This window comes from Cuculus canorus, chromosome 6, assembly GCF_017976375.1.
Source record: "Cuculus canorus isolate bCucCan1 chromosome 6, bCucCan1.pri, whole genome shotgun sequence".
In the NCBI taxonomy this organism is placed as follows: Eukaryota; Metazoa; Chordata; class Aves; order Cuculiformes; family Cuculidae; genus Cuculus; species Cuculus canorus.
The window spans coordinates 35,219,087-35,243,910 of NC_071406.1; the positions used below are offsets into that span (position 1 = coordinate 35,219,087).

General features: G+C 38.6%; 1 protein-coding gene across 5 annotated transcripts in view; it reads right to left on the reverse strand.

Annotated features, from left to right (window-relative positions):
- The window catches only part of DIP2A (disco interacting protein 2 homolog A), a 124,383-nt gene that overhangs the window by 75,914 nt on the left and 23,645 nt on the right, over positions 1-24,824 (reverse strand). For all 5 annotated transcript variants that reach the window (XR_008450473.1, XM_054070369.1, XM_054070370.1 and 2 more), the window contains exon 2: positions 16,339-16,410. Coding sequence is in view for 4 of the 5 variants with exons in the window: in XM_054070369.1 (XP_053926344.1) it covers positions 16,339-16,410 (72 nt within the window). In the remaining variant the exon portion in view is untranslated. The remainder of the gene's footprint in view (positions 1-16,338; positions 16,411-24,824) is intronic.

The window sequence follows — 24,824 nt, forward strand, 5'->3', positions numbered from 1 at the left end:
CTGTTTCTAAAGTAAAAGCAAATTTAGTCTACCAATGGAATTCATTCAACATCTGATTCTCAAAGAGTAGTGAAGACACACGAGAATTTTATTTTAAATTTCACGTGAACAAAAGTTTTACACAACCACAAATCGAGAGACTGGAGAGATTTTTGGTCTGGAAACAGTAAACAACTTCATTTTCGTTAAAAAGATTGAAGCAAGTCATCTCTTCAAAGACTGAGACAGAATAAAACCAATGCAAATGGACAACACAATAACTAAGGTGGTGAAAAAGAGAAGACGATGAGCAGCTAAGCTATGAGTCTCCCTAAAATAGATGTTCAATTTTTATGATATTTTCAGACAACAGCATATCTACATTAGGAAGGTCAGTGTACCAAACATCAGGTCAATTTTGTGTGATCTTGTCACAAGGGATCTTTGGTGAAGAAAGCAATGAAAGAGCAGGAGATTACATTTTTTGTGCCATTTTTTTTCCTCCAAAAGAGGTTTATTTGTTTTAAGTGGAAGAAAAGATTAATGCTCTACTCACAGTTCCTTATTCTTATCTTTTTCAGTCCTACAGTTCTGACCTAGCTGTCCAAAGTGTCTCTCTCCCTGGGCATAATACAGCCCATGAGTCCCCATCTGAACTCGCAGCAGCTGATTTGTAAACAAGTAACTACAGAGCCTTGGAATCAGGACTCATAAGACCACAACCAAGCCCCTTCCCATGCTGTTTCTAGGAAAGCTGGTCGGGGTACTCTGTGGTCAATAACCCTGCTGCATCTGGCACAAGGGTTTAGTCCTTGAACATACAGGGAAAATAAAATGGGAAATGAGCTAATTTGAATAATCTATCAGCAGACGACAAGCTGCATGTGTGACAATCCCAAGCCATGTGCATTGCTACTTAGACAGACCAGGACTGGTGGCAGAGGGAGTGGGGAAGAGAAGGGATCTCAGATAAGCGTAAGAATTTATGAAAGCTTACCAACTCCAAAACCCAGAACCCTGTCCTCCTCCAAAATGGAACACATTTTTGTGGATCAGAGTCAAGGCAGCTGTACTGTGATGAAATGTGTATCAGTGAACCTCAGAAACTCCCTTTAGATGAGGGTGAGGCACAAAATCAGTGGTACTGTTGGGAAACCACAACTGTCTTTCTTCAGGCTAAATCTCTTTTCCCTTTCACAATGGAGGTTTCATATCATAATGAGAAATATACCAAGGATGAGTCTGAAAAACGTCACTTTCTGGTAAAAATAAGAAGATATTTTTAGCAGTATTCACTAGAGACACTCAATCCACTTTCACTGTATTTTGCCCATCTTCAACTTGCCCAAAGCTAGCAAGAATTAAACATCATCATAAAAAGGCTGCTTTTTCCAATAACTGAACAATTTGCTCCTACAGGATGAAATTAAAGCTAATATTTGATTTATAACTGCATTTTTCCATCCACTACCTACAGAATCAACACCAATACTGACATTTCTAGAAATTTTGATTTAAGCAAGCAAAAATCGTTTTACTGTAAGAACACTGAACAATTGACAGTACAATGAAGATTCTTTGCTAGCATCACTAGGGAGGATGCTTAGCTAAACACATCCTGCATCAGATAGGCAGAGATAAAAATGCCAAGAACACACTTAACAAAAGAAAAACCTTTATTGGTAGAGGACTCTCCTGGGCAACCCACATGCAGAAAAGTTGCCCTATTGCCTCTTATATTTTCATATGCATAAGATGTGATGTCTTAACATCAAACTCAACGGTTTTTAAAGACTTTCACCAATATCTCATCAAATCCTTATTTGAAACAGCTATTAAAATCTAATTACATTTGCAAAAAGACTGATCTTGAAATTCATCTTCCAAAATAGAAATTCAGACAAAGTAATTTCAGTTCTAAATTAGGTTAATCTATATGAGATAAATTGTACCAGTTTACCGGCCGCACCTTTCAAAAGTATTGTCTTCTAAGTTTTAATGGTAAATTGAAAAGTAAAACTAAAGGAGTTAAAATAGCACAGCAACAGTTCCATCATCTCAGTTTTACTTGCACTGCTACTCAGTTGTATACCATGCCTCTGAACATTCAGTCTGCAGAAGATGACACATTATATTGAAGATCTTTGCAGAGAGAACAGAGGAATAGGGAGGCCCAAGAGGAAACTTCAGGTTCTTTGTAAACTATTAAACCTTTCTGCAGCTGTTGAACTGGATCTAGAAATAGGGAAGGAACAGCAGATGTCGATCAGTTTCAAAGCACTAAAAGAAAGGAAAAGGTATGACAAAGCAGAAAATAAGTGTGGGAAACGCCTCCTCTGCCTCCAGGACAACCTTTCAGTCCACCCAGTCCTGCTGAAGTCCACCTCTGCAGTCTCCTCTGCAACTGGCACCCTGCCTTGTGCAAAGACTATGGCCAGCCACCCAGTCTGCAGCACACTCCTTCCCTCACTACCCCTTCCCCTGGAGGCTCTTCAGTCTGCCCCTCCAGCCCTCCCTCTTCACAGACTAAAGCCCTACAGACCTTCAGTTCAGATTTCTCCTTGCAGCCTGTTTACCAGCCACACTCATGTGGGGCCCCTACTAAAACGAGGGAGGTTTTCACCAAGGACTGCAGTATTTCTTAGTTTCCTTCGCCTGCCCTAAAGGACAGAGAGCTTGAGGACTTTCCTAGTGAAGAGACAGAGTGTCTTTAAGAATATGTAAGGTCTCTGGCAGTTTTTCCAGACATTTATTAATGTATGCAAGGAGCAAGGGCAGGGACAGGTGTTCTGGCTTGAGCCTCTCCTTCCCTGTTAGAACTGCTTCATGCACCACAGCAGAAGAGGTGCATTAGGTGGCACCTTCACACAAAGTATTCACCACCTCTAGGGCATCTCATACTCCTCAGAGCCTTCTCAAACAAAGCTAAGTACCTGTGGTAATGCATACCTAGCTTAAATACAGCTGCACAAAATCAGTCATATTAATTCTGCATTTCTTTAAACAAGGAAAAAAAAAGCAAACTCCTTTCCCAAAAATGTCCTGAGATTATAAAGTTTTACATAAAACACATATGCTGAATTATGGTTCTTTTCATAGAAGACTTAAGGCAAGAGACTAAATGAAAATTATTCCCCAAAAGATTGATATCTGCGGACTGAGGATCGCTCTTTAATTTTTGATCTGAAGAAGCTCACCTCAGTAATTAAGCATCCAGTCCTCAGCTCTATTTTACCATCCTTTGCCGTCATACCACATCCCAAGATATTTTACCTGATGCACACAGTTTTGTTTTCAAGATCTGAAGTGATCAAAGTGTTCACACCTTCTGGGTAAATCAAACTGAACAAGGGTCTACCCAATGTAATTTATTACCCAGAATAAGATATTTGAAAATCATGAGTTAAAAAAAATGGTAATATAGGCCTCATATACAGAAATAGTAATATAGGCATCATAACAATTCATAGGGTGTTATTTCCATTGAAGGAAGCACACAACAGCAGCAAAAAAATACAAAAGCATAGAAGAGGCTTGTTAAAAATTCAATGAATCCAAATATTTGTTAGGACACTAAACTACCTCAGTGAAAATACCAATAGCAAGAGACATGCTTATTTAGACATTATGACAAGATTGGTAAGCAGAAAATAGAACTTTTATTTCTCAAAATAATAATCCATTCTAAGCAGCAGTTCAGGAAGGGTTTTACAAGCAGCTAGGATCTTCTAAAGTAAGCTGATTCAGCCTGTCAGTCATAGTCCCAATTCATATAAAGTATGTAAGTGCCATGCAGCACAGGTCTAATCAAAGCAAGCAGTAAAAGAAGCAGAAACCAGACAGGAAAAGCCCCCACGGCAGTCAGTAAAATCAACACCAGGAGCAGGGAACAGCAGGAGAAGCACAGCAATCAAGGGAAGATGACTGGCAGTGCAGCACCTGGCTCCAAGATAGAGCAATGGGACAATTCAGCCCCTGGACCTCGCAAGACTCTCATTAAAACACTCCCTGCTTTGCTACTGGCTTTCAAGGTGCTGTTGTTGGCCACATCACTTAATGTACATTTGGTTATGTTAGCTGAGCCAGTACAGAAAATACCTATTTAAGGATACTAATTAGAAAAGAAGAAAGCACTCTGCGAAGGATGATGGATATAATATTCTGAGTTCCTGACTGGAACAGAGATCTTACATTGTTAGTCTGAGAAAAATATAAGGCATTGTTAAAAAGGCATGCCTGGAAGAGCAGCAGCAACACTTCATAAGCACAATGGTGCATCAAGGGCTACCACCTACAAAACATGTTCAAGAAAAGCAAAGCCTATAAATCCTGCATCCAAGTCCACTGTTTCTAGGAAACAGATAATTTCCAGATAAAATTCTGAGATCACACAAAAACAGCTTTTAATTTTATCATCATTTTTTAAAATTAATTAATGCCTCCTACACAATGAGATCCTTTGAGCTTAGGATTCTACCTCATCATTTGCTCATGACTGTGCCAGGTTTACACCAAGATGTGTACTTCAGGAACCTCCTAAACCCTTAACCAAATATTCTATAGCATCAAGATCCATACAGAATATACTGTCCTTAATAGTAAGATTATTAAGCTCCAGGTAGCCTTTTCCACTATTTAGGTGGTAACCACCAATCAATTACCAAATGAACCATGGGAAACAATTAATGGCTTGGATCTGACTACTTAAATTCAGATTACTTTAGAACCACCTGCTTAAGGAATGATTTTTTTTATTATTATTTCACAGAGTGAAATTACCAACATTCTGTTTCTTCCTTCAGCAGCAAGTTAAAAAATATTTGTTGTATCTACACATATTCAGATCGTTGCAAGATGATTCTTACTTTTCATGAAAAATTAATTTATCAAAAAAAATCTCAACAAAACCCATAGCCAATTTATCAGCACGATCTCCATATTCAAGTTTCGAAAACAATGTACTATGAAATTTAATCATAAAGGTACAATACTAAAAAAAAACCCCAACTCGACTTAATTAAAAGGCACAGGAATAGCAGTGTCTCTATATTTTCAGAAACAGCAAGAAGTCAAGTTATAAACAGCTTTCTCAGCTAGCCCAAGTGATCACATTACATCTTCATACATTTCATCTAAACAAATTAAACTAACATCTAACCAAATTATCCTATTAAAATTTGGATGCACTTTGATCACAGCCATTATACCTGTAATATAAAGTAAGAGTTTTAATTCAGTAGCATCAACAAAGGTAACTGCATTTTCCCCCCTATAAATTACACATGTAAGAAATTACAAAAGCTACTGTAGATGCCAAAACACCAGAGTAGGTTTCACATTCCTTAGAAAAGGAGCTGCAGAACAAATTGCTATAGGGTATATAAAACTCATCCTATTCTAACTGAACTGCTAGACAGAAGTACCTATAGAGAATTAAAAAAAAAAAAATGACAATTATAAAAATCATAGAACAGCCCAGCTTGGAAGGGACTTTGAAAGATGACCTGGTCTAACCTTTCAGTAGGAATAGAAAGAGCATGTATTCTTCTTAGCAGCAGAAACATTTTTCAGACACCGGAGAAATGTCAAATGACTGCACAGTCTTAAACTCAGCTCTCTATGCTAGCAGACTATGCCTTAACCCTACTCTAACATGCCTTTCTGTTCAGCACAGCTAACAGAATATGCACTTATCATTCACCAAGTAATCAAAAGTATTACAGTGTAAGAAGCACGTTCTTACTTTCAAAACTTCATACGGCCAATAGACAAAACCATTACTCACACTAGGATACACTGCTAAGTTACTGTAAGTACTATTTGATTGTCCCATGCTCTAAGTGGGCTCCTACAAAATCAGCAGTAGCGTTGTCCAAGTAAGTTACTACTTAAAATAAAACAATGAACATGTAAGAGAAATGGGACATGCCAGCATCAATCAAAACTAGAGGAGGCTCCACCACCATTTGCCTTAAAAATTAAAGTTTGAAAGCAGTAGCATTTTAATGTTGCTGGAGCAGAAGTGTTAAGGAAAAAAGGGGAGAAAAGAACAAAAGAAAAAAAATTAATTACAGTGGAATCACCTCACAACAAAGGGAACGTAAAGTTACTCATCAGGGTGTTTCTCTGTGAGTAACTAAATCTAGTGGAATAATTTACACAGATCATTCTCTAAAGCTGCACCAGAACACTGATGGTAGATGCAACCTGATTTACACTGAAGAGGAGGTAATTTGGAACTAACCATTAATAGTTTATAAAAGATCACTAAGAAATCAGGATACTAAGAAAATGACCATTGTGATGAGGGCAGATCCAGTTCACTAAAACAGACAGAAAACTCAGAGAGATACATTCCACTGACACACTCAAGTGACCGGCTACTGAAGAGAAAAAGAGGTACACAAGATAACCCAGGGCATCCTGTTTCTGTATTAGCACTCTCAATAAAGGAGAAACATTTCCATGCAAGGCAGCAGCAACCTAACGAAGAGAAATTATTCCACAATATGTCTGCTTGATAAGATGGCTGGAGTTACTTTTGAACTGATGGATACCGCTTTAGGGGCATGTTTCCACCATGATTTAACTATCTCTATTTCTAACAGCATCAGAGAGGGCTGTGTGATGACTCGCCAGTGGATGTAAAGGTGAAAAGTTCTCACAACATATCTGAACATGGTCTTGCGAAATATTGGAGATGAACCAGCAGTAAGAATTCATATAGATACCAGTAAGGTCAGAAAGAGGTTTTGGAGTTACAACCTTAAGCATTTAGAAAGGAAGCTGAAGACAAGCACTGTCAAGTTAGCATAATCACTCCTGATAAGATACAGAATTACACCAGAAGATGGACCTGATGAGATGCATCCCAGAGTTCTGAGGGACTGGGCTGATGTGGTTGGCAGGCCACTCTCCACAATATTTGAAAAGTCATGGCAGTCAGGAGAAGTCCCTGGTGACTGGAAAAAGGGTAATGGTGTGCCCATTTTTAAAAAGGGTAGAAAAGATGACCCTGGGATCTACAAACCTGTCAGCCACACCTCAGTGCCTGGGAAGATCATGGAATAGATCCTCCTAGAACCTATATGAAAGCACATGGAGGGCAGGGAGGTGATCCGACACAGACAGCATGGCTTAACCAAGGCGAGTCCTACCTGACCATTCTTCACAGTGAGAGTGGTGAGGCACTGGCACAGGTTGCCCAGGGAAGTTGTGGCTGCCCCATTCCTGGAAGTGTTCAAGGCCAGGTTGGATGGGGCCTTAAACAGCCTGATCTAGTGGGTGGCATCCCTGCCCATGGCAGGGGGGTTGGAGTTACATGATCTTTAAGGTCCCTTCTAACCCACACCACTCTATGGTTATGATTCTACGGAGACAACATGTGCCTGACAACACAATGGAACAAAAGTTTGTTCTAGTTAATCAAAACCAATAAGCTTCTGGAAGAATTGGCAATGGCATAGTAAGCAACAGAGCACCTACAAATGTAAGGAAGCAAAATTAACACTCAATGGTAGATGCTATCCCCTAGCTTCATCTCACAAATTAGGTGACAATCTTGTCTTCTGTTTAAGAGATAAGGCTTTTGGATGTCTCATCCCCTTCCATTCAAGTAAAATACTATTTTCCTTCAGAATACTGTCATCTCTTTCCTTTCAGTGAGGCTCCCCGTTATCTCTGTATCTTTTTTTCCCACTAGAAGCCTCCTCCAGGAACGTTTCACTAAGTCCCACAGCAAATATCCAACATCAATCTCCTACTCAGCACAAGACATCAAACAGAAAGAAGCAAGGACTTTATGGTTACTTTCCTTCCTCAGACAGTACCAAAGGAACTGTCAGGAGGTAGTCAGTAACACTAGGCTTAAGTAAAAGGAAAAATTTGAAATGAACTAGAAAAGTTTGCTGGTACTGTTATCTGGAGGCTTGCTTATAATCAGCCCTTTGTCAAACTGCTAAGTTGCTAAACTAATTCATATTTGCCATTATCACACCATTCTGCAAATATTCTGAAGAGTTTTGCAACATGATTCTTTGGGGCAGCCATCCAGCCTACCTAACCCTGTTTACACTGAAGAATACATTCTTGCCCTGATCTGCTTGCACATGACACTCCCTCTTCCTTTTGACTATGCCATGAAGCCAAAGTAAGTTCATTTGCTTTCAAGAATAACAACATGAGAAAAAGGAGTAACACATTACATGCTTTTTAATATTTTAGGGGTTTAATGACCCAAATAAAGAGAGGTCATAAGAGATAAATCTGGAGCAGAGAAAACTTCAAATCAGATCACATCAAAGCTTATGCACAAACACAACACCTTTTATCAAAACCAGTGACAGCTGGGACACAGTAGACAAGAGTAGAAAATAAGCCCTTGATTTCAGACACAATTCCTTTATTATACTATTCACGTGCATTTGTAGGTATTTGACTTTTACTAGACATGCCACTAAGTAGAACATTTCTCTGCTTACAAAACCCCTGCTGGCACAATCTCCCATCTATTATATGGCTCGCAAGCAAGACCAACCCTAATGACACTCAGGGTGCTTTAAAATTTCAAACCACCTTTATAAAATCCTCACCAGTAAAGATGCCAATGCAGTAGAAAATACTGGCTCTTAAGAACATACAAGTGAGTAAAGGGCACTGACTGAATAGCATTGCTGGCTTAGGCCTCAAAGAGCTCCTCAGAGAGCCATGAAAGAACAAGCTGAAATAACTTGTCCTTATTTAAAAAAAAATAAATCTGAAAACTATGTGTTTTCATAAAAAAATATGATCGGCTCATTTCATTTAAGAATTAAATTTCACCTTAATTATTCCCCAACTTAAATTTGACAGCATTAGTAACAGAAGTGAAAGATGTCTCTGTAGGTGTTAATTTACCTCAGACCAAAGCACTATGAAAAGCTGCCTTCACTGATCATTAAATAACCAGTAGATCTCGTCACACTCAGAGGCAAGGTTTTGCTGTATTAAAAAAACACCTATATGCTCAGGTAACATGATATTTATAAAACGTGGCATTTAACATCACTTTTAACTCAATAAAATAACCTGTGATTTGCTGCCATACAGAAGCTTGGAGGGTTTTGATTTTTTTGTTTTTAATCTTGAATATAAAGAATATTTTGTTAATGACAAAAAATTCTGGGATTTTTCTTTTCACTAGTTACACTATTACTCTATGAAAAAGTACACTAGAGTAACCCACCACAGCAACATTCCAGGACAGCAAGCCAATGATAGCTCTCAAGAAAAAAGATGAAAAGCTTCACACGGTAAGAGCTTTCTTTTTTTTCTTTTTCTTTTTTTTTAACACTACTACAAGGAGTTTCGCCTAAAGACCTGGAGTTTTGTAGGTCTGGCTTCATTATAGAATCATAGAAAGGTTTGGGTTCAAAGGGATCTTAAAAATAATCCAGTTCCAACCCCCCTGCCGTGGGCAGGGACACCTCCCATCACACCAGGCTGCTCAAGGACTCAACCAAATTGGTCTTGAACTGCCAAGGGAGGGGGCGGCCACAGCTCCCCTGGGCAACCTGTACCAGTGCCTCACAACCCTAATCATGAAGAATTTCTTCCCAATGTCTAACCTAAATCTTCCCCCTTATAATTTAAAGCAACTCCCCATCTTCCTATCACTACACACCCGTGAAAAAATTCCCTCCCCAGCTTTCTTGTATGTCCCCTTCAGGTACTAAGGAGGCTGAACTCTTCTCTAGGCTGAACAAGCCCAATCCTCTCATCCTGTCCTCACAGCAGGGGTGCCCCAGCCCTCAGATCATCTTCATAATCATCATCTGAACCCATTCCAACAGTTCCATATCCCTCTTATGTTGGGGATTCCAGAACTGAACACAATACCCCAGGTGGGGGTCTCACGAGAGCAGACTAGAGGGAGGAGAACCACCTCCCTCAACCTGCTGGACATGTTTCTTTTGATGCAGCCCAGGATATGGTTTGCCTTCTGGGCTGCAAGTGCACACAGTCGGCTCATGTCGAGTCTCATCAATGAGCACCCCCAAGCCCTTCTCCGCAGGGCAACTCTCAATCACACTGTCCCCCAGCCTGTATTGAAATTCTATATTGCCCTGACCCAGGTGGAGAACCTTGCACTTGGCCTTGTTGAACCTCATGAGGTTCACATAGGCCCAATCCTCCAGCTTGTCCAGGTCCCTCTGGATGGCATATCATCCTTCCACTGTGACATGTGCACCACTCAGCTTGGTGTCATCCGCAAAATTCCTAAGACTCCACTTGACCTCATTGTCTGTATCACTGATAAAGATATTAAACAGCACCGGTCCCAGTATGGACCCCTGAGGACACTGCTTGTCACAGATCTCCATCTGGACTTTGAGCAGATGACTACTACTCTCTGAATACGACCTACCATCTAATTCCTTATCTACCCATCAAATGCATCTCCAATTTAGAGAGAAGGATGTTGTGGGGAAATGTGTCAAAGGCTTTACAGAAGTCCAGACAGATCACATCCATTGCTTTTCCTGTGTTCACTGCTGTTGTTACCCCATCATCGAAAGCCACTAGGTTGGTCAGGCAGGACTCATCCTTGGTGAAGCCGTGCTGGCTGTCTCAGATCACTTCCCTGCCCATCACGTGCTTTAGCATAGCTTCTAGGAGGATCTGTTCCATGATCTTCCAAGGCACAGAGGTGAGGCTGACAGGTTGGTAGTTCCCAGTCTCATCCTTCCTGCCCTTTATAAAAGTGCCAGATTTCACTCAGGTAAACTTTCTCGAAACTACCATTAACCCAGACTAGTACTTAGAGCTGACAAATGCACCATGTCCTGTAAGTAGCAGCACTCGGAGGAAAATGACAAACGTGTAGGTATTCACATTTATAAAGCAGAATTATGTCTGGGGTAGCGCATTTACATATCTCTTCATTTTTTATTTCTTTATATTTGTTAAATTGTTACTAACAGATAAGCAGCAGTGGCAGTTGTACCAGTTGTATTTCCTCTCATGATAACTCCATAAAAGCAACAATCCTAAAAATTTATTTTTTAGATGAAGACAGACATTTGGAATTTTTATGTGAAACTGAAGAAACAACCAGAGGCAGCGGGGGCAAAATGTTAAGTTTTAATTTGGCACTGATTATTTCTTCTTTTGCCTAATTCGTTTCTAACATCTACCAGAACAGGCGTCACATAAGAAAACTAACAGGAACTGTGCTGTGACTAATTACAGTGACGGAGCTGATACAGAACAAATTTATCTATCAGTATCAGTCTATCTTACAGATTCCCATGCTTATGAATGAGCACAGGGATGAATCTACAAATCTAGTACCAGCATGGAAGGTGTGCCCCAATGGGATACAGGTGCTCAAGGCACTGGTCTGATTCCATTGGCATTTGACAACTAATTTACACAGTAACAGCCAGCCTCAAGTGCTGGCATTGTATTTGCTCAACTCAAAGCATAATCAGACCATGAAAATCCAGACTGGTGAAATGTTCGAGATCTAGTAAAAAAACAAGCAAAACACAGGTAAATAAAAACCTAAATATATAACACTATGTTGCTATTATTTTATATATACAAAATTCATATTATATATATTTCTATACGTAAAACACCTACACTGGCTGAGCTTTTAAAACTACAGAAAATGTTCGTATTTTTAAAGAAACAGCTGGTAATCTCCTGCTCAGCAACCACAGCAGCAAAAGATGGTTCCAGAGTAATTCCTGTTTAACAAAAAGGAATGCATGCTGCCTTCAAGTGACTGACTGGTTGCTGTCAGAACCTTTAAGGCTTTAGGTTAAAATAGCTTTGAAATGGTTTCAAGTGACTATTGGTCAAGTGACTAATCGTTTCGAGACTATCAGCAGAATTCAAGCAGAACTGTAGACTATACGGTCTACAGTTACCAGCATATCACACTTGAGTGCAGAGAAGAAATTTTATTTATTTTATATTCAACAATCAGCTCACAACATTCCACTTCCAGACATGAATTTTCTAATGCTTCAACGGCAAACGTAACCTTGCAGGTAGAAGTTAACCTGCTTTCCCAGCACTGACAGTGCTTACAACAAGGCTTGTGTACTTGTCACTGTCCTTGGTATTGTTTCTCATTCCAAGATATATCCCACATGTGGGTATATAAAATAAAATAATTCTAGAAAGAAATTGTTCCTCTAACCATCAAAAGTTTCCTGAAGATCAAGAGAAAAATTAGAATGAATTAGAAAAAGATAAGCAAATATAAGTAAAAAAGGGAGAAGGGAGTACAGTATTTGCTCCCCATCAGGACAGTAAACTCCAGGATGCAAGTTACCAAATTTAACTGCTCATTTTATCATGTTATTTCCGAATCTTTTTACACCCAAGCTCCATCCATATTCAAAATGGATTTTTGCCATGTATCTGGTGTTATCCGTTACTCAGAAAGTTCAGCTAGCAGAATGCCAGGTTGCCTACAGATATAATTAAATATCTCCTCAGAGTTTTATCCGAAATTTGGGTGCAGAGGTTGACTGAGGAAACTGATTTCTGACTGATGACTGTTAAGGCTTGCTATTACTCAACACTAGTTTCTACTTTTGCACAGTGCATTTGGTTGAGTTAGTGAAAGATAACATGTTTTAACTAATATTTCCCTGTAACTACATAGTTTTATGGTTCCTAGTGAAATCCAGGCAGGTTTAGAATTTCAGAATGCAAAACAGGGCCTGCAGGAATGCTTAATGCTCTTCTTAATTTTACTGCTAATTGAAAATAGGTTTTGCAGCCATTTCTGTCTTTTTCTGTGCACTAAGCCCTCTGTGGGGTTATTTAATGCTGTATGTATAAAGATTTGGATCCATACAGATTCATCTACACAGTGCAATAGAAACTTAATCCAATCCATTTTACATGGCACTGAAAGAGCAGGAGTTCTCATATGATTCGTTTTTGCGTGGCAGCTGATGAAGTATAACACAAAAAGTTATAACTGCTATAACATGAAAAGAACTCAAATCTTTTTGATTACGTGAGTATGCTTAAAGACAGAAAGATCATATACTACTTGCTGATTCATAAGTATTTGTTAAAAGAAGATCCCATCAACTATCCACATAAGTGTGAAAGCCATGATTACAGATATGTTTCCAATAAAGCAGAAGAATCGCTTACCTCAAAATTCTAGAAAACCCTATCCACATTCAAGTCTAAGTTGGAGAACCTACAGCAGATTCACAGAATAGTTGCTCTCCTCAGTTTATGCCATCTCTTTCCACAGTTGCTTCAAAATCTGCACCTCCACTTCTTCCTTCAAGTACCACATTAACACGCAATCTTATATTGAGTTCTCTAATAATTTTGTATTTCATAACCTTACAGTAATCAAAACCTTTCATTTCAAACAATTTTTCCATTAATCCATTTTCTACTTTCCTGACGCTCACTAGGAATTCTATTTCTTACTCAGTACTTTCACTGCCTACATTTTTGTTAAAAACCTTACAAATCAGCAGAATTATACTATCAGCTAAGTTTCCTAACAAAATAAGTAGACCTAGGTACTGATGTCTTAGATCTTGCAAAATTCAAATAAGTTCTGAAGAAAATGAGATAAAAATAGCTGGTCAGCAGTCTTTACCTCATAGACCAACAGAGAAAAGACAACAACGCGTATACATGGAAAATACAACCAATTCAGCTTTAGAAAGATAAGTTGTGTGGGTCCTGAAGATGGACAAATCACAGACTAAAAACTCTTCAAATCTAAAATACTGACATCCATCAGCCTGCAAAAACTTGATGAGTAGTGGGAAAAACTTAAAAAATTCTATCAGGAATGCTACTGAGCATTTTTTTAATTAAAAAAAATTGTGATCAAATTGTTAATGCTAAAAAATTATTGCAGGCTGAAAGCCACTGGGACTCCCACACATTAATCTGAGCCATGCTGAAGCTTTATCAATTAACAAAATTCCACACTAGAACTGGGTTAATGGAATATATGTCAGGAACTGAAATAAGTAGTTAGCTTAGGGCTTTAAGTATGCTTTGTCTTTCTGCTGAAGTATCATTCTTTGGGCTCAGAGGCACACAGCTCACTCACTCTCTTTTTAGCATACTAAAGCTTGATTCCTGTCATCTTAATGCAAAGCTAGGCAGAACTGGTAGACAAATCAGGTAATTTAATATTTCTTAGAAAAACATGGTATTAAGCAAGTAGGACAACTGTGGGTTGGGATTGGCAAATATTCAACCACTCTGTAACGTGATAAGGGAAATCATGGATGAACAAGGATAAAATTCTAAGCAGCTGGAAATGTAATGGGACCTAGGATTCTCAGTCGAGCCTAATATCAGAACACAGACAAACTAATAGACCACTGAATTGCACTGCTATCTCCTTAGGACACGCTTTCTTACAATTATTGTCCAGGATGTTAAGGTGTGAAGCTACATTACATGAAGTCTCTTCTCCTGAAAGAAACACTCCTTAACACATTAAGTTTGAAAGAGAAGCTTCAGTGAAAGCGATTCTAAAAAAGTGCAATTACCTTATTTTTCTTACTCTTTTCTTTTTCTTCCAAAGCCATTAAACAAGTCAATTCTGTAGTCCCAGATACTGTTTTAGTTGAGTGAATGCCTGAAAGAGCAGGTTAGCTAAATAGAATACTACAAAACACCTCTGGAAATAGTATAGGTATCACAGTAGGCTTCTAGAGCAGTCAACTGAATTTAATCAGTCTAACACCCCTGGAAGCCCTGCACAGGAGTCAAAGTTACTTCTAAGACCCCAAGAGTTAGAATATGGAACGGGGCCAGCAGTATTCATGCAGAAAAGGAGAATGAAGATGCTTTACACTGCTTCCTAGCTTTAAAGTCTGCATCAAAAGAAGTATGGAAGACAAAGAGCTGTACACTAAACTACATTTGAGAACTTAGAATGAGAACTTAAAATAAGAACTTGAATAATTTGTGCAAATAAAAAAGACAGAGAAATCCAAAGACGTGACTTGTGAATAGACACAGTTCACTGAAAGAACATTTCTTGTAATTGTTAATCCACAGACAAAATCCATACTTAGCCTGCTCTCAAAATCTTCAACTAAGCTGAGTCAGAGAACAGGGTATTTTGAACAGAAAAGTGAGATATTTTCTTAGAGAAGAACGCTGTAAGGAGGAGAAGCTGTGGCAGCTGTAGCTATAGCTTGCTATTGACAGCAATTTTTATAAAAAAAATTCCAAACCGCTTCTACTCAAGAAATGAGCAATTTTATAGAGATGAGCTAGGTGCTGTATTGTCTACAGAGTAATATAAATCTGCTAAAGGAAAAGTACAGCTCTCAAAAAAAGCAAGAACTACAAATCTGTGCTAAGGAACCCCATGATGAAACACCAGATCCCATTCTAACTGTTCAATGCCAAATACACACCACAAAACTTTTCCAAAAATACAGCTCAGCAGTCAGCAGAACTCGTAAGACTTTTGTCTATCCTGCTGCAAAGAGCAGCAGGAGTCACTGCATCAAGATTCCAAAAGCAAAATAAATTCTCATCTAGCTTTGCACAAAACTTACTGGAGATGCCCACTCCTTCTTCAAAGCAATAACTTCTGTAAACAGCAGAACCAAAATAGGACCAAAATCACAGCATTAATCTTTCTGTTCTCTGATCAGAAAGCGTTACACTAACATGACAAAATAATACTGTCATACTTTTTCTCTCACCTGCCTAGAGTGTCTCATTACTCATTTCCTCTTATCTTGACCTGAATCTCTAAATTTATGGAAGAACTGGCCTAGGGTTATGACATAACACCAAAGCTCAATGGCAGCACAACAGCTTAAAACTCCAGTGGTTTAATTGTCATAGTATAAAAATAAATAAAGTTGGGTCTTTAGGTTTTGGCCATTGAAGCTGAAGTCTGATAATAAACAGCTTAAGGAGTAATAATTTATAATAAAAAGTCAGTGTTTTGAAGAAACTGGGAGTGGGAAGCAGGCATGTTCAAAACTGCACACTAAAGAACAAAGTGATGACTAGTGAGTTTTTTGAGCTAATGAAACTGGCCAGCTTGCTTTCAGGGATGATTTTACTCATTTTTAAAGTTATCTTAAAGTCTTGGCTGCAGCCGTCAAACTGATGTTTGCTGACAAAAATTTTACCATTTAACATTTCACATAAAATAGTAAAAAAAATTTCAGACTTTTCTCTTGTTCTGCACTTCTCTACAATAGCCATTTTCCACTACTGGTTAGATGCCATGTCAACCAAACACTATTAATTCATCTGTTCTGTTTGGTGAGACCTTTTCCATTACATATTTTCACAGATATGACAAAAATGTGTAACTTATATGCAGTCTCTTACCTTGAATTAGTGGTATGTATCGTGCCAACAACTTTGCTCTTTTCTTTTCATATCCTTTCTGAGTGATGTCCCCTAAAGAAATGAAGAAATAAATTCATATTGTTTTGAACAGTTTTTAAATGAGCCTTCTTATTTTCATTATATGTATGATTGATTACATCCACTCACTGGGAATCAGTCCCCATTAGCAACAAGGACCTGGACATGTCAGAAATCCATGGCCATATACATACTACTATGCAAACATGGGTGTCTTGGAGGTGTACAACAGAGGAATAGCAGTTTTGTCTCCAGCACCTATAATGAACCTGGTTCTGGAGTTATTTACTATGGCTCAGAATGCAGCACAAAAGATCTGCAGCATCGCAGAAGCCAACAAAGCCAACAAGTCTGGCTCTGCACCCTTCTAGGGCATCAAAAATGCTCAATATACCACGGCACATCCTCTAGCACACTTTGTGGTGCCTTCCAGATTCTAGACTATGCTGTCTACTCTGCACTGTGCAGCACATCTGCCTCTGCTTTTAAGTTCTAGGAGGTGACAATTTTCTAGCCCTAGTTTTTATTCACAGCTGTAATCTGCTAGTCTGTTTTAAACCTAGATTGCAGACTCCACTGTTAAAAGTCATGTGTTTTCACACAGGCTAGAATAAAAGGAAAACTTCTGTAGAAAACCGCAAGAGGTTTTCAAGACATTTCAGAATTTGTACTTTCATACTTCTACCAACAGAACAAGGTGGCTTGGTGCAAAACCAGCAGCAAGCTTAGTACGAACATTTAAAAAACCCAAACCTCACCAAAATTTTATGAGCTTTGTCCATTTTCTAGATCTCAGCACAGACAGGAAAACAATAATCTCAAATAACTTAAAACTACTCCCACCTCCCAAAATTCTCACTTGCTTAAAAAGTGAGGTACTATGCAGTTCCACTAAGAAGGTGGACTTCTATCCCTCCCTAACTGCCAAATCCATCACAATAGCATGAAATATAACAAGATTAAAAATATTAAAAATGTTTGATGACGTTTTTGAAAACATACTCAAGCAGAAGGCAAATTTGAGAAATGTAGGCAGATAATTATCTTGACTTTAATTAAGACACAAAAGTAAAATTCTACATTTAGATCTTTGCTTGAAGCATATTCTTCCAGCAACATACTGGTGAAAAAAAAAAATCAAGGCAAGCTATGGAGATAAAATAAAGTCAAGAATTACATATACATAGTTTAAGCAAAACTGACTACTTTCGGCCATCTGCCAAATGGATTTAGGTCTTGTATTGGACAAAAATCCAAGAATATTGCTCCGTGCTATTTCTAAGGCCTCTGACCTCAGTCATCAGGTGTGCTGTAAGAGCTGACAACGTTTTCCAGACCTGAGGCTTTGCTGGGTCTCTATCCTTACCAAGATTTTCTGTAGGCAACCAGTAGAATCAAGAGTTATGAGAGCAACCCAGAGAAAGACAGTGCATTATTTACACGGGATCATTCTCTTTGGAAACGAGGATATAAAACTATATGTAAAATTACATGTTACTAGTAAAAGTCGTTTTTAATTCATCCAGACAAAGCGGCATGGCCCAGGTATGCATAAGCAAGAATGCCTTTTCCTCAGATTTTATGCAGAAAAGCTCTTACTCTATATTTAAAACGTTTCTTTGGTATTTGCCTTAATATATAAGGGTTTGTTTGGGGTTTTTATTTAACATTGTACATAGTAGTATGTACTCTAAACACGTTTCCTCGAACATGCACTTCCCTTCGACATCGAAGGACACTGCTAACAGAAACTAAGTCACTTTATCCTACCACCTCCTCCCAAAACGAGGTGTATATGCAATATTTGAAGTAACTCACTTTGAAGTATGCCAAAACAAGCAACAAGAGCAGGAAGACATTGTTCAAAGTAGATAAGAAGAAAACAGAAATCCTGCAGGGATTCAATCATTGTAGTTATTTCAAAATAGAACCAACTAGTTTTTACTCATAAAACCGTGTCAAAATTTTATATAAAATTTGTACAGAAGACTGTAGAAGTGCTCTGGTTTCCATTTTTCTTGAGAAAATTTTTAGTACAAGAAATATATGAAAACATAATTTACATATAAGTGTATGTGTGTTATACAACTATATCAAATCAAGAAGGAGATCAAAACAGAATAAAAACCACAAATGCCCAAGCAGACTGTGTGCCTGGGAATAGCTGATCAAAATGACAAATTACACTCAGTCAGTCATTTCTACAAATAAGGCAAAAGGATACAAAAAAATGCATCATTTTCAGTTATGGAGGAAAAAACCTTAACAAGAAGCACCAGCAGGAAGAACAGTTTATCTTAAAACACCAGTAATTTGGAAGACTAAAGCAATCTCAGCAAATTCTTCAAGTGACAAATGCTGTATGTAACACAAATTTGCCATACCGTAACTTCAGCGAGGACAGTAGTTTTCACAGTTTCTTAAATGATTCAAGTAATCCTTCAATGCAATCTCCACGCAGACCAGCTGCCTGGCCAGGTACCACCCAGGTCAAGAGGTTTGCCACGGAAGCAGCAGATCAAAAGACAGGGTTGAAAAGAGAATCTCATTTGAAACAGAACATCTCAAACTTTGGCTTCTCACTGCATTTGGAAATTCTTTGATTTTACTAGCTAAAAAGGAATGGTAACTTGAAGAATTTTCCTTGAATCGGGTTAAGAAAATTCCAAAGTCAAACGCATTTCTGTCGCCTCTTGCAGCCCCACTGGCTGCTGAGCAAAACCGTTCTTTGTTCTTTTCTCCAGAGCTTGGGAGGGATTCCTCTGACAACTGCTCTCCACCCCCTCACCCTCAAAGCCTCAAGGGCATTAACCCATCATTTGGGATTCTTTGTGATACTTCATCTCTTCCAAAAAGAGCTCTTAGCCACATCTGGTACAGCGAGGCCACAGCTGCTGTCCCTCGGTTTCACTTTCTCCCTAGTTATTAGATTACACAAAAGCAATATGAGGTTCCTCAGGCTCAGCAAACCAGCTGGGAAGCCTGGATAAAGCTAGACACTGGGTCGAGTTCTTAGTTCTCTGCCTGGAATATCTGACAAATTGTAAAATACACCAGAGGCTACAAGAGAATCAGTGTAAACAGCGAATCTGACACGAAATTATCACAAATCTTCACAGGCATGTTTTTATTCCACAATGTTAGCATTACAGCTAACAGAACCTTAATTCCTAGTTAACTAAATAAAAATTATTTTATTGGGTTTCCGTGAACTATTTTTCATTAGCAATCCAGTTGCTGCCTTCAAACATTTCAGCTAACTTATTTTCCAATTCTGAACATTAGGTGGTGAACACTGAGTAAGTGCTTCAATGCTCTTCAGAAAACACAAGAATATGAAAAACAAGGTTTCATACTCAAGCTTCATATGCTTCATTGCACAGGTACAGCTGCTATGCCTCATGGCGGTGTAAAATCCTCACATTGCAAAGTCCTGATTTTGTAACCACAAGTATTTTACGGTAGCTCTACCCATTGGTAGAAATAGAAATGCATAGAAAAAGGTGGGTTTTTTTTAACCAGTAACTGGGCATATGTGAACTATTTCGTCCATAAATAAATACAGTATGTCTAACATAGAACATTATTTCCCTGATCACCACCAGAAAAAGGCACCCACAAGTGCAGCAGTCTCTCCTTTTCAGCACATTGAACACACAGGACATAGCCTATCCAGTGCTGTTCTAGCTGCATTGTCACTTCATGTGCCACACAACTTCAAGGCTGTTGATAGAGCAGGGAAGATGAGCAAGATGCAGACAGACACTGAACAGCTCATGGGATAGTGAGCTTGCTATGAAGTGAATGACTTCCAAAGTCCTTAATCAGTAGTCTGCACTTAAATTCTCTCTGGGAGCAGCTATAAGAAACCACACATCACACTGTGCTGGCAATATGTCTCAAGAGTTCCTTGTCTAAATGCTCCTCCCAAGGTGACAGGCTTGCATCATACAGCTGAGGATGGCTCTGTACTTGCTAAAGATAAGGAAATATTCCCAGGTCACCAATTTGCAGAGATCCAGAGGCCAAGGACAGGCACACTTCTAAATAAGATGACTGTGCATTAAACGCGTATAAAAAGATTAAGATATATTATATATTACATATCATAAATCATATATCTGCAAGGATTCCACTGCTTGGTCACCGGTGAGCACAGCCACAATCTCAAGTATATCAACTTTTGCCAAATCACTGCAAAAACTCCTGTCAATTCCTTCAGTATGAAGTGAAAGTCAAGGGTGTGACCATCGGCTTCTGACTGAAGAGGTGGTTCGTGGAGGGTTTAAAAAGGCAGGCATCTTGTCAGTCTTAAACATAACTTGGAAGTCACCTGTAGAAAAATTTAAAGTCAATCTGCAGTGCTTCTGGGGACAGATTATCACTGTATTTGAAGGGCCGGTGGAGTTGGAAAAATCAATTCAGCAGTCATCATTTATAATTCTACCTCTTAGACATGTTTGCTAAATATTTTTAAGTGAAGCAACTCACCAAGCATTATTTTGCATCACCCTAAAAAGTATTACAAAAGGAACACCACGTGCTATGTTATTTTGACTTACTTCAGTCAGGAACAACAAAAAAATGTGAAAAAATTACTCTGACATCTGTGATTTTTGTCCACTGTGAAAGCAAAGATAAGGCATTTCCAAGAACTATGATGAGAGATAAGTAAAGCCACTAACACTTGGTGTAACAGCCGGGGAATCAAAAGATGGTGCTGAGGAACACTGAACTATGCAGCCAGCAGAAGTAATGGCTCACGTTCTCCTGTTATCTGTCCTCCAGAGTAAATCATGTGCCAGCCAGTCCTGAGGAAATTGCTGGCAATGCAAGCACATAAGAAGAGAAAGAGACCTCACCAATACAAAGACTGATGACATTAGAACCATCAATAGATGGTTCGGCTCATCCCCTGTGCCTTTTTCAGCAAGATGCATTTACAGTAGATCAGTAGGCTTCAGAAAGCCCTTGCTAATTGTAATCAACATGTAAAAGACTGAAAATGGAGGATAAGGCTGTTAATCAAGGAGGAGATGCACAACAGTAGCCAACTGTAATTCCTGAAATGAATACTGAGTCACTATGGTAAGTCAGATCTATGTTCTCAGTCATATATCATACATCCCAAGCGATGTCACATATCCCTCATTACCCAGCTTTTGAGCTCTAAAGTACGTCATATACTGGCTGCTGATACCCTAAGAAAGAATAGGGTGCAGTGCTGAAATACTGTGATATGGATGTATTTATGCCTAAATTTGTAGTCACGAACAGGGCCTAGAGGAAAACGAGGAACACCTCCCCAGATGCTGAACTCCCTCCGTGGGCAGAGCTGTGCAGCACAGGGCAGCTTCATGTTGTGGCACTCAAAAGCTGGTGAAGAGGCAACGTTAGCACCTTATCAAACAGCTATTCTCCTTTTAACACCTGATAACCAAAATAAAAACCAAGTAATGAAAAAGCCCACCAAGGTCACTGATGAATTTCAACTGAAGTGTCAAAATAAAATATTATGGGGGTGTAAAAGTACAGCATTTTCTTTCGAAGAAGGTGAAAGCAGCACTATTACAGGGGCTGATGGACAAGCCTCCACGTAGCTAAGGCCTCTGCACCAATAGCATTGAAGAAGAAATGTCCTGTTAAGCTTTCACTCTGGGCTAAACCTGTGGATGAGAGGACTGAGCCCAGAGTTATAAGATTATGAACTCATAAGATTATGAACTCATAAGCACTTGCCACACAAGCAAGAAGTACACACTGTTCAGCAAAGGAGGGAAACAAGAGGCATTGGGATGTCACAGTCCTCACTGAGGTTGTAGGGCAGAGCCAACAGGGTTGACTGAGGTATTACTGGCCTAGGAAACAAAACAAGAAAAGCAAGAGAGAAAAAAATCCCCCACACCAGATTTTTACTATCTACATAAAGTTTTGTGGACTTTTCCAGAAGAACATCATACTGTCTATACTCACTGTTTAAATACACATAAAGGCTTGATCTAGCAAACATTTGGAAAGACGTTCCCTTCCAAGGCTGTAGACATGTTTCATGAATGTATATTCTGACAGTTGCATGTTGTTCAGGGTTGGAAAGTAAGGGGTATCTTGAGAAAAATTTGCAGAAATGAAATATTCTTAAGAAAACTGGAAGTGGTTTAGGGACATATTTTCTCCATATACACACTCGTAAGCTTCAAGCTCAGCTGCATACAGGTGCGTCATCAATAGATTCTGCTGAGTGACAGTTTACAATCATTCTTAGTAACTTTCAAGTTTTAATCACTATTTAAATACAAAAACTAGAACAACTATCCTAAATCTACTGCTAGTGCCTATTACAAGCTTTGGTTACCTACTACACATTCATTGCCCAGATACCACACTTTTCTGTATAAATCAGGCAAAAGTCAAACTGATCAATAGGTAATAAAGAAACTAGAGGATGAAAATCTTCATTCGTAATAAAAGAAAGGGGTTTGGACCTTCAAGCTATGCAGAAGCCAACACTTGCTGCCATTCCCAATACATGGTCTCTGGTAGGTCTGCTTTGTTTAAATCTAATAATCAAAGTGTTTTAAGGAAAAAAGAAAAATTCTTCCATAACTATCACTTACCCTTACCTGAAAATTGCTGCACTTACTACACAAACTTGTTCCAGACTGGGTCCTCATCAACACAGCTCTCCTGTAAACCACAGTAGGTTTTTCATCTCCTTTTTCTGCCAGCTGAGGAACTATCATTTTTTCCTGGGCAAAACATAAATTTACAACTGGATTCTTTCTCTAATAGCTGATTTATTAATCAACAGCACACTGGTAAACCAGCAGGACATCTCACCTGTCTGTAAATAGTATTAAGTATTCTTGGTTCTACATTTTTAGTTACTTTCATTTTTCCTGTTTCGATCTTAACCTTTGATGCTTTTTGTAAAATTTTATTACAAGCTCTATTTCCATCATCACTGAACTTTATACTGAAGTAAGTGACTGTACACAGATGAATATACTGCCAAACTCAGAGGTTTGGGTGTTTGGGTTTGTCGGGGTTTTTTTCGTCAGGAGTGGCAACAACTGTTTCCAATTGATTGCTCTTCCATAAAACTCATGCTTTGCAATCACGGCAATAAAGATCTTGTCATGTACCCTGAAGTCCATTCAGACATGCAATTCCTAGTGAGAAGTCCCGTTTTCTTTTCTCCTCCGTACAATACACCTTAGCTCCAAGACTCATTCTATAGCACAGTATTTCAGCCACAGATGCAAAGCTTATGTTCACACTGCCCTCTGAAAAGCACAGAATACCTGCATAAGAGTGGATGAAGCTTTATCTTTACTATCCAGAAAAGAACACTTCCTTACATCTGTAAGTTTGTAATGCACTCAAACACCAGTTCTTTATTCTGAATCATTGCCACTCTCTGAAATAAGGGCTATCGATTGATGCCTTAATTTAGTTTGCAAAGGATGAGCAAAGTGAAGTGTGAAAATACCTTGACAAATCTTTCATATTATACAAATATTTTAAAAATAGAAATAAGTGATATCTGAACATGCCGCATGGTGGCATGTTTGACTAACCTTTAAGAAATTATATTTCAAAGATACTATTTTAATCATTCTGAGAGCATCAAAATACCTTTTAGGCAGTATTAGAAGTTTCACACAACTAAACTGAAAATGTATGTATTGGTAATTCCCAAGTCGCAGCAGGACTTTCATCCCTTTGACAGAATTTAAGTTTCAAAAGTACAAACCTTGTCTGCATGTACAAGTAGTAACATGGAGATACACAACCACTTAAATGCAGTTTCATTAAACGTTTGCATATACAATGAAATCACTGAAACATCAAGTTCTAGAAACTGGACAAATATTGACTAGCTTATTGCATGTATCTTACTGACAGAAAGGGAAGTAATTTCATCAATATGCTAGTAGGAGAAGACTAAGTTTCCCACTTTGTGCACAATTACACAACAGGACTATCTATTTCATAAAAGCACTAATTGCTACTGTCCTTTATCTTGGCCTAAATTTCGTCTGATCTAGCCATCAGGAGTTTTGCTATTGGCAAAGCAATGCTAAATGTTAGAATTGGAACACCCTATTCTGACGCATTTATACACCAACTTTACACCTCAGAGTTTCAATGCGAGACAAAGGCACCACTTACATTTTACAAACAAAAAAAAAGAAAAGCTAAGGTGAATGAAGCATGCAGTATAGTGAGGACGAGAAAAGTCTATGCATTGCAGTTTATTCTATTCTGCACAAAGCCACACTTGTAAACTGGGCGTGTATATTGAATACTCCTTTTTAAAACACTGAGCCGCCTGGCTTTAAGCCATTATTTGCTTCATCTGCCAGGAGTTGGCATTTTACAGGGTAAAAGAAGGTTAAATAATTGGATCACAAAAGCAACCTGGCAAGTTTCCAGGCTCAGTCAGC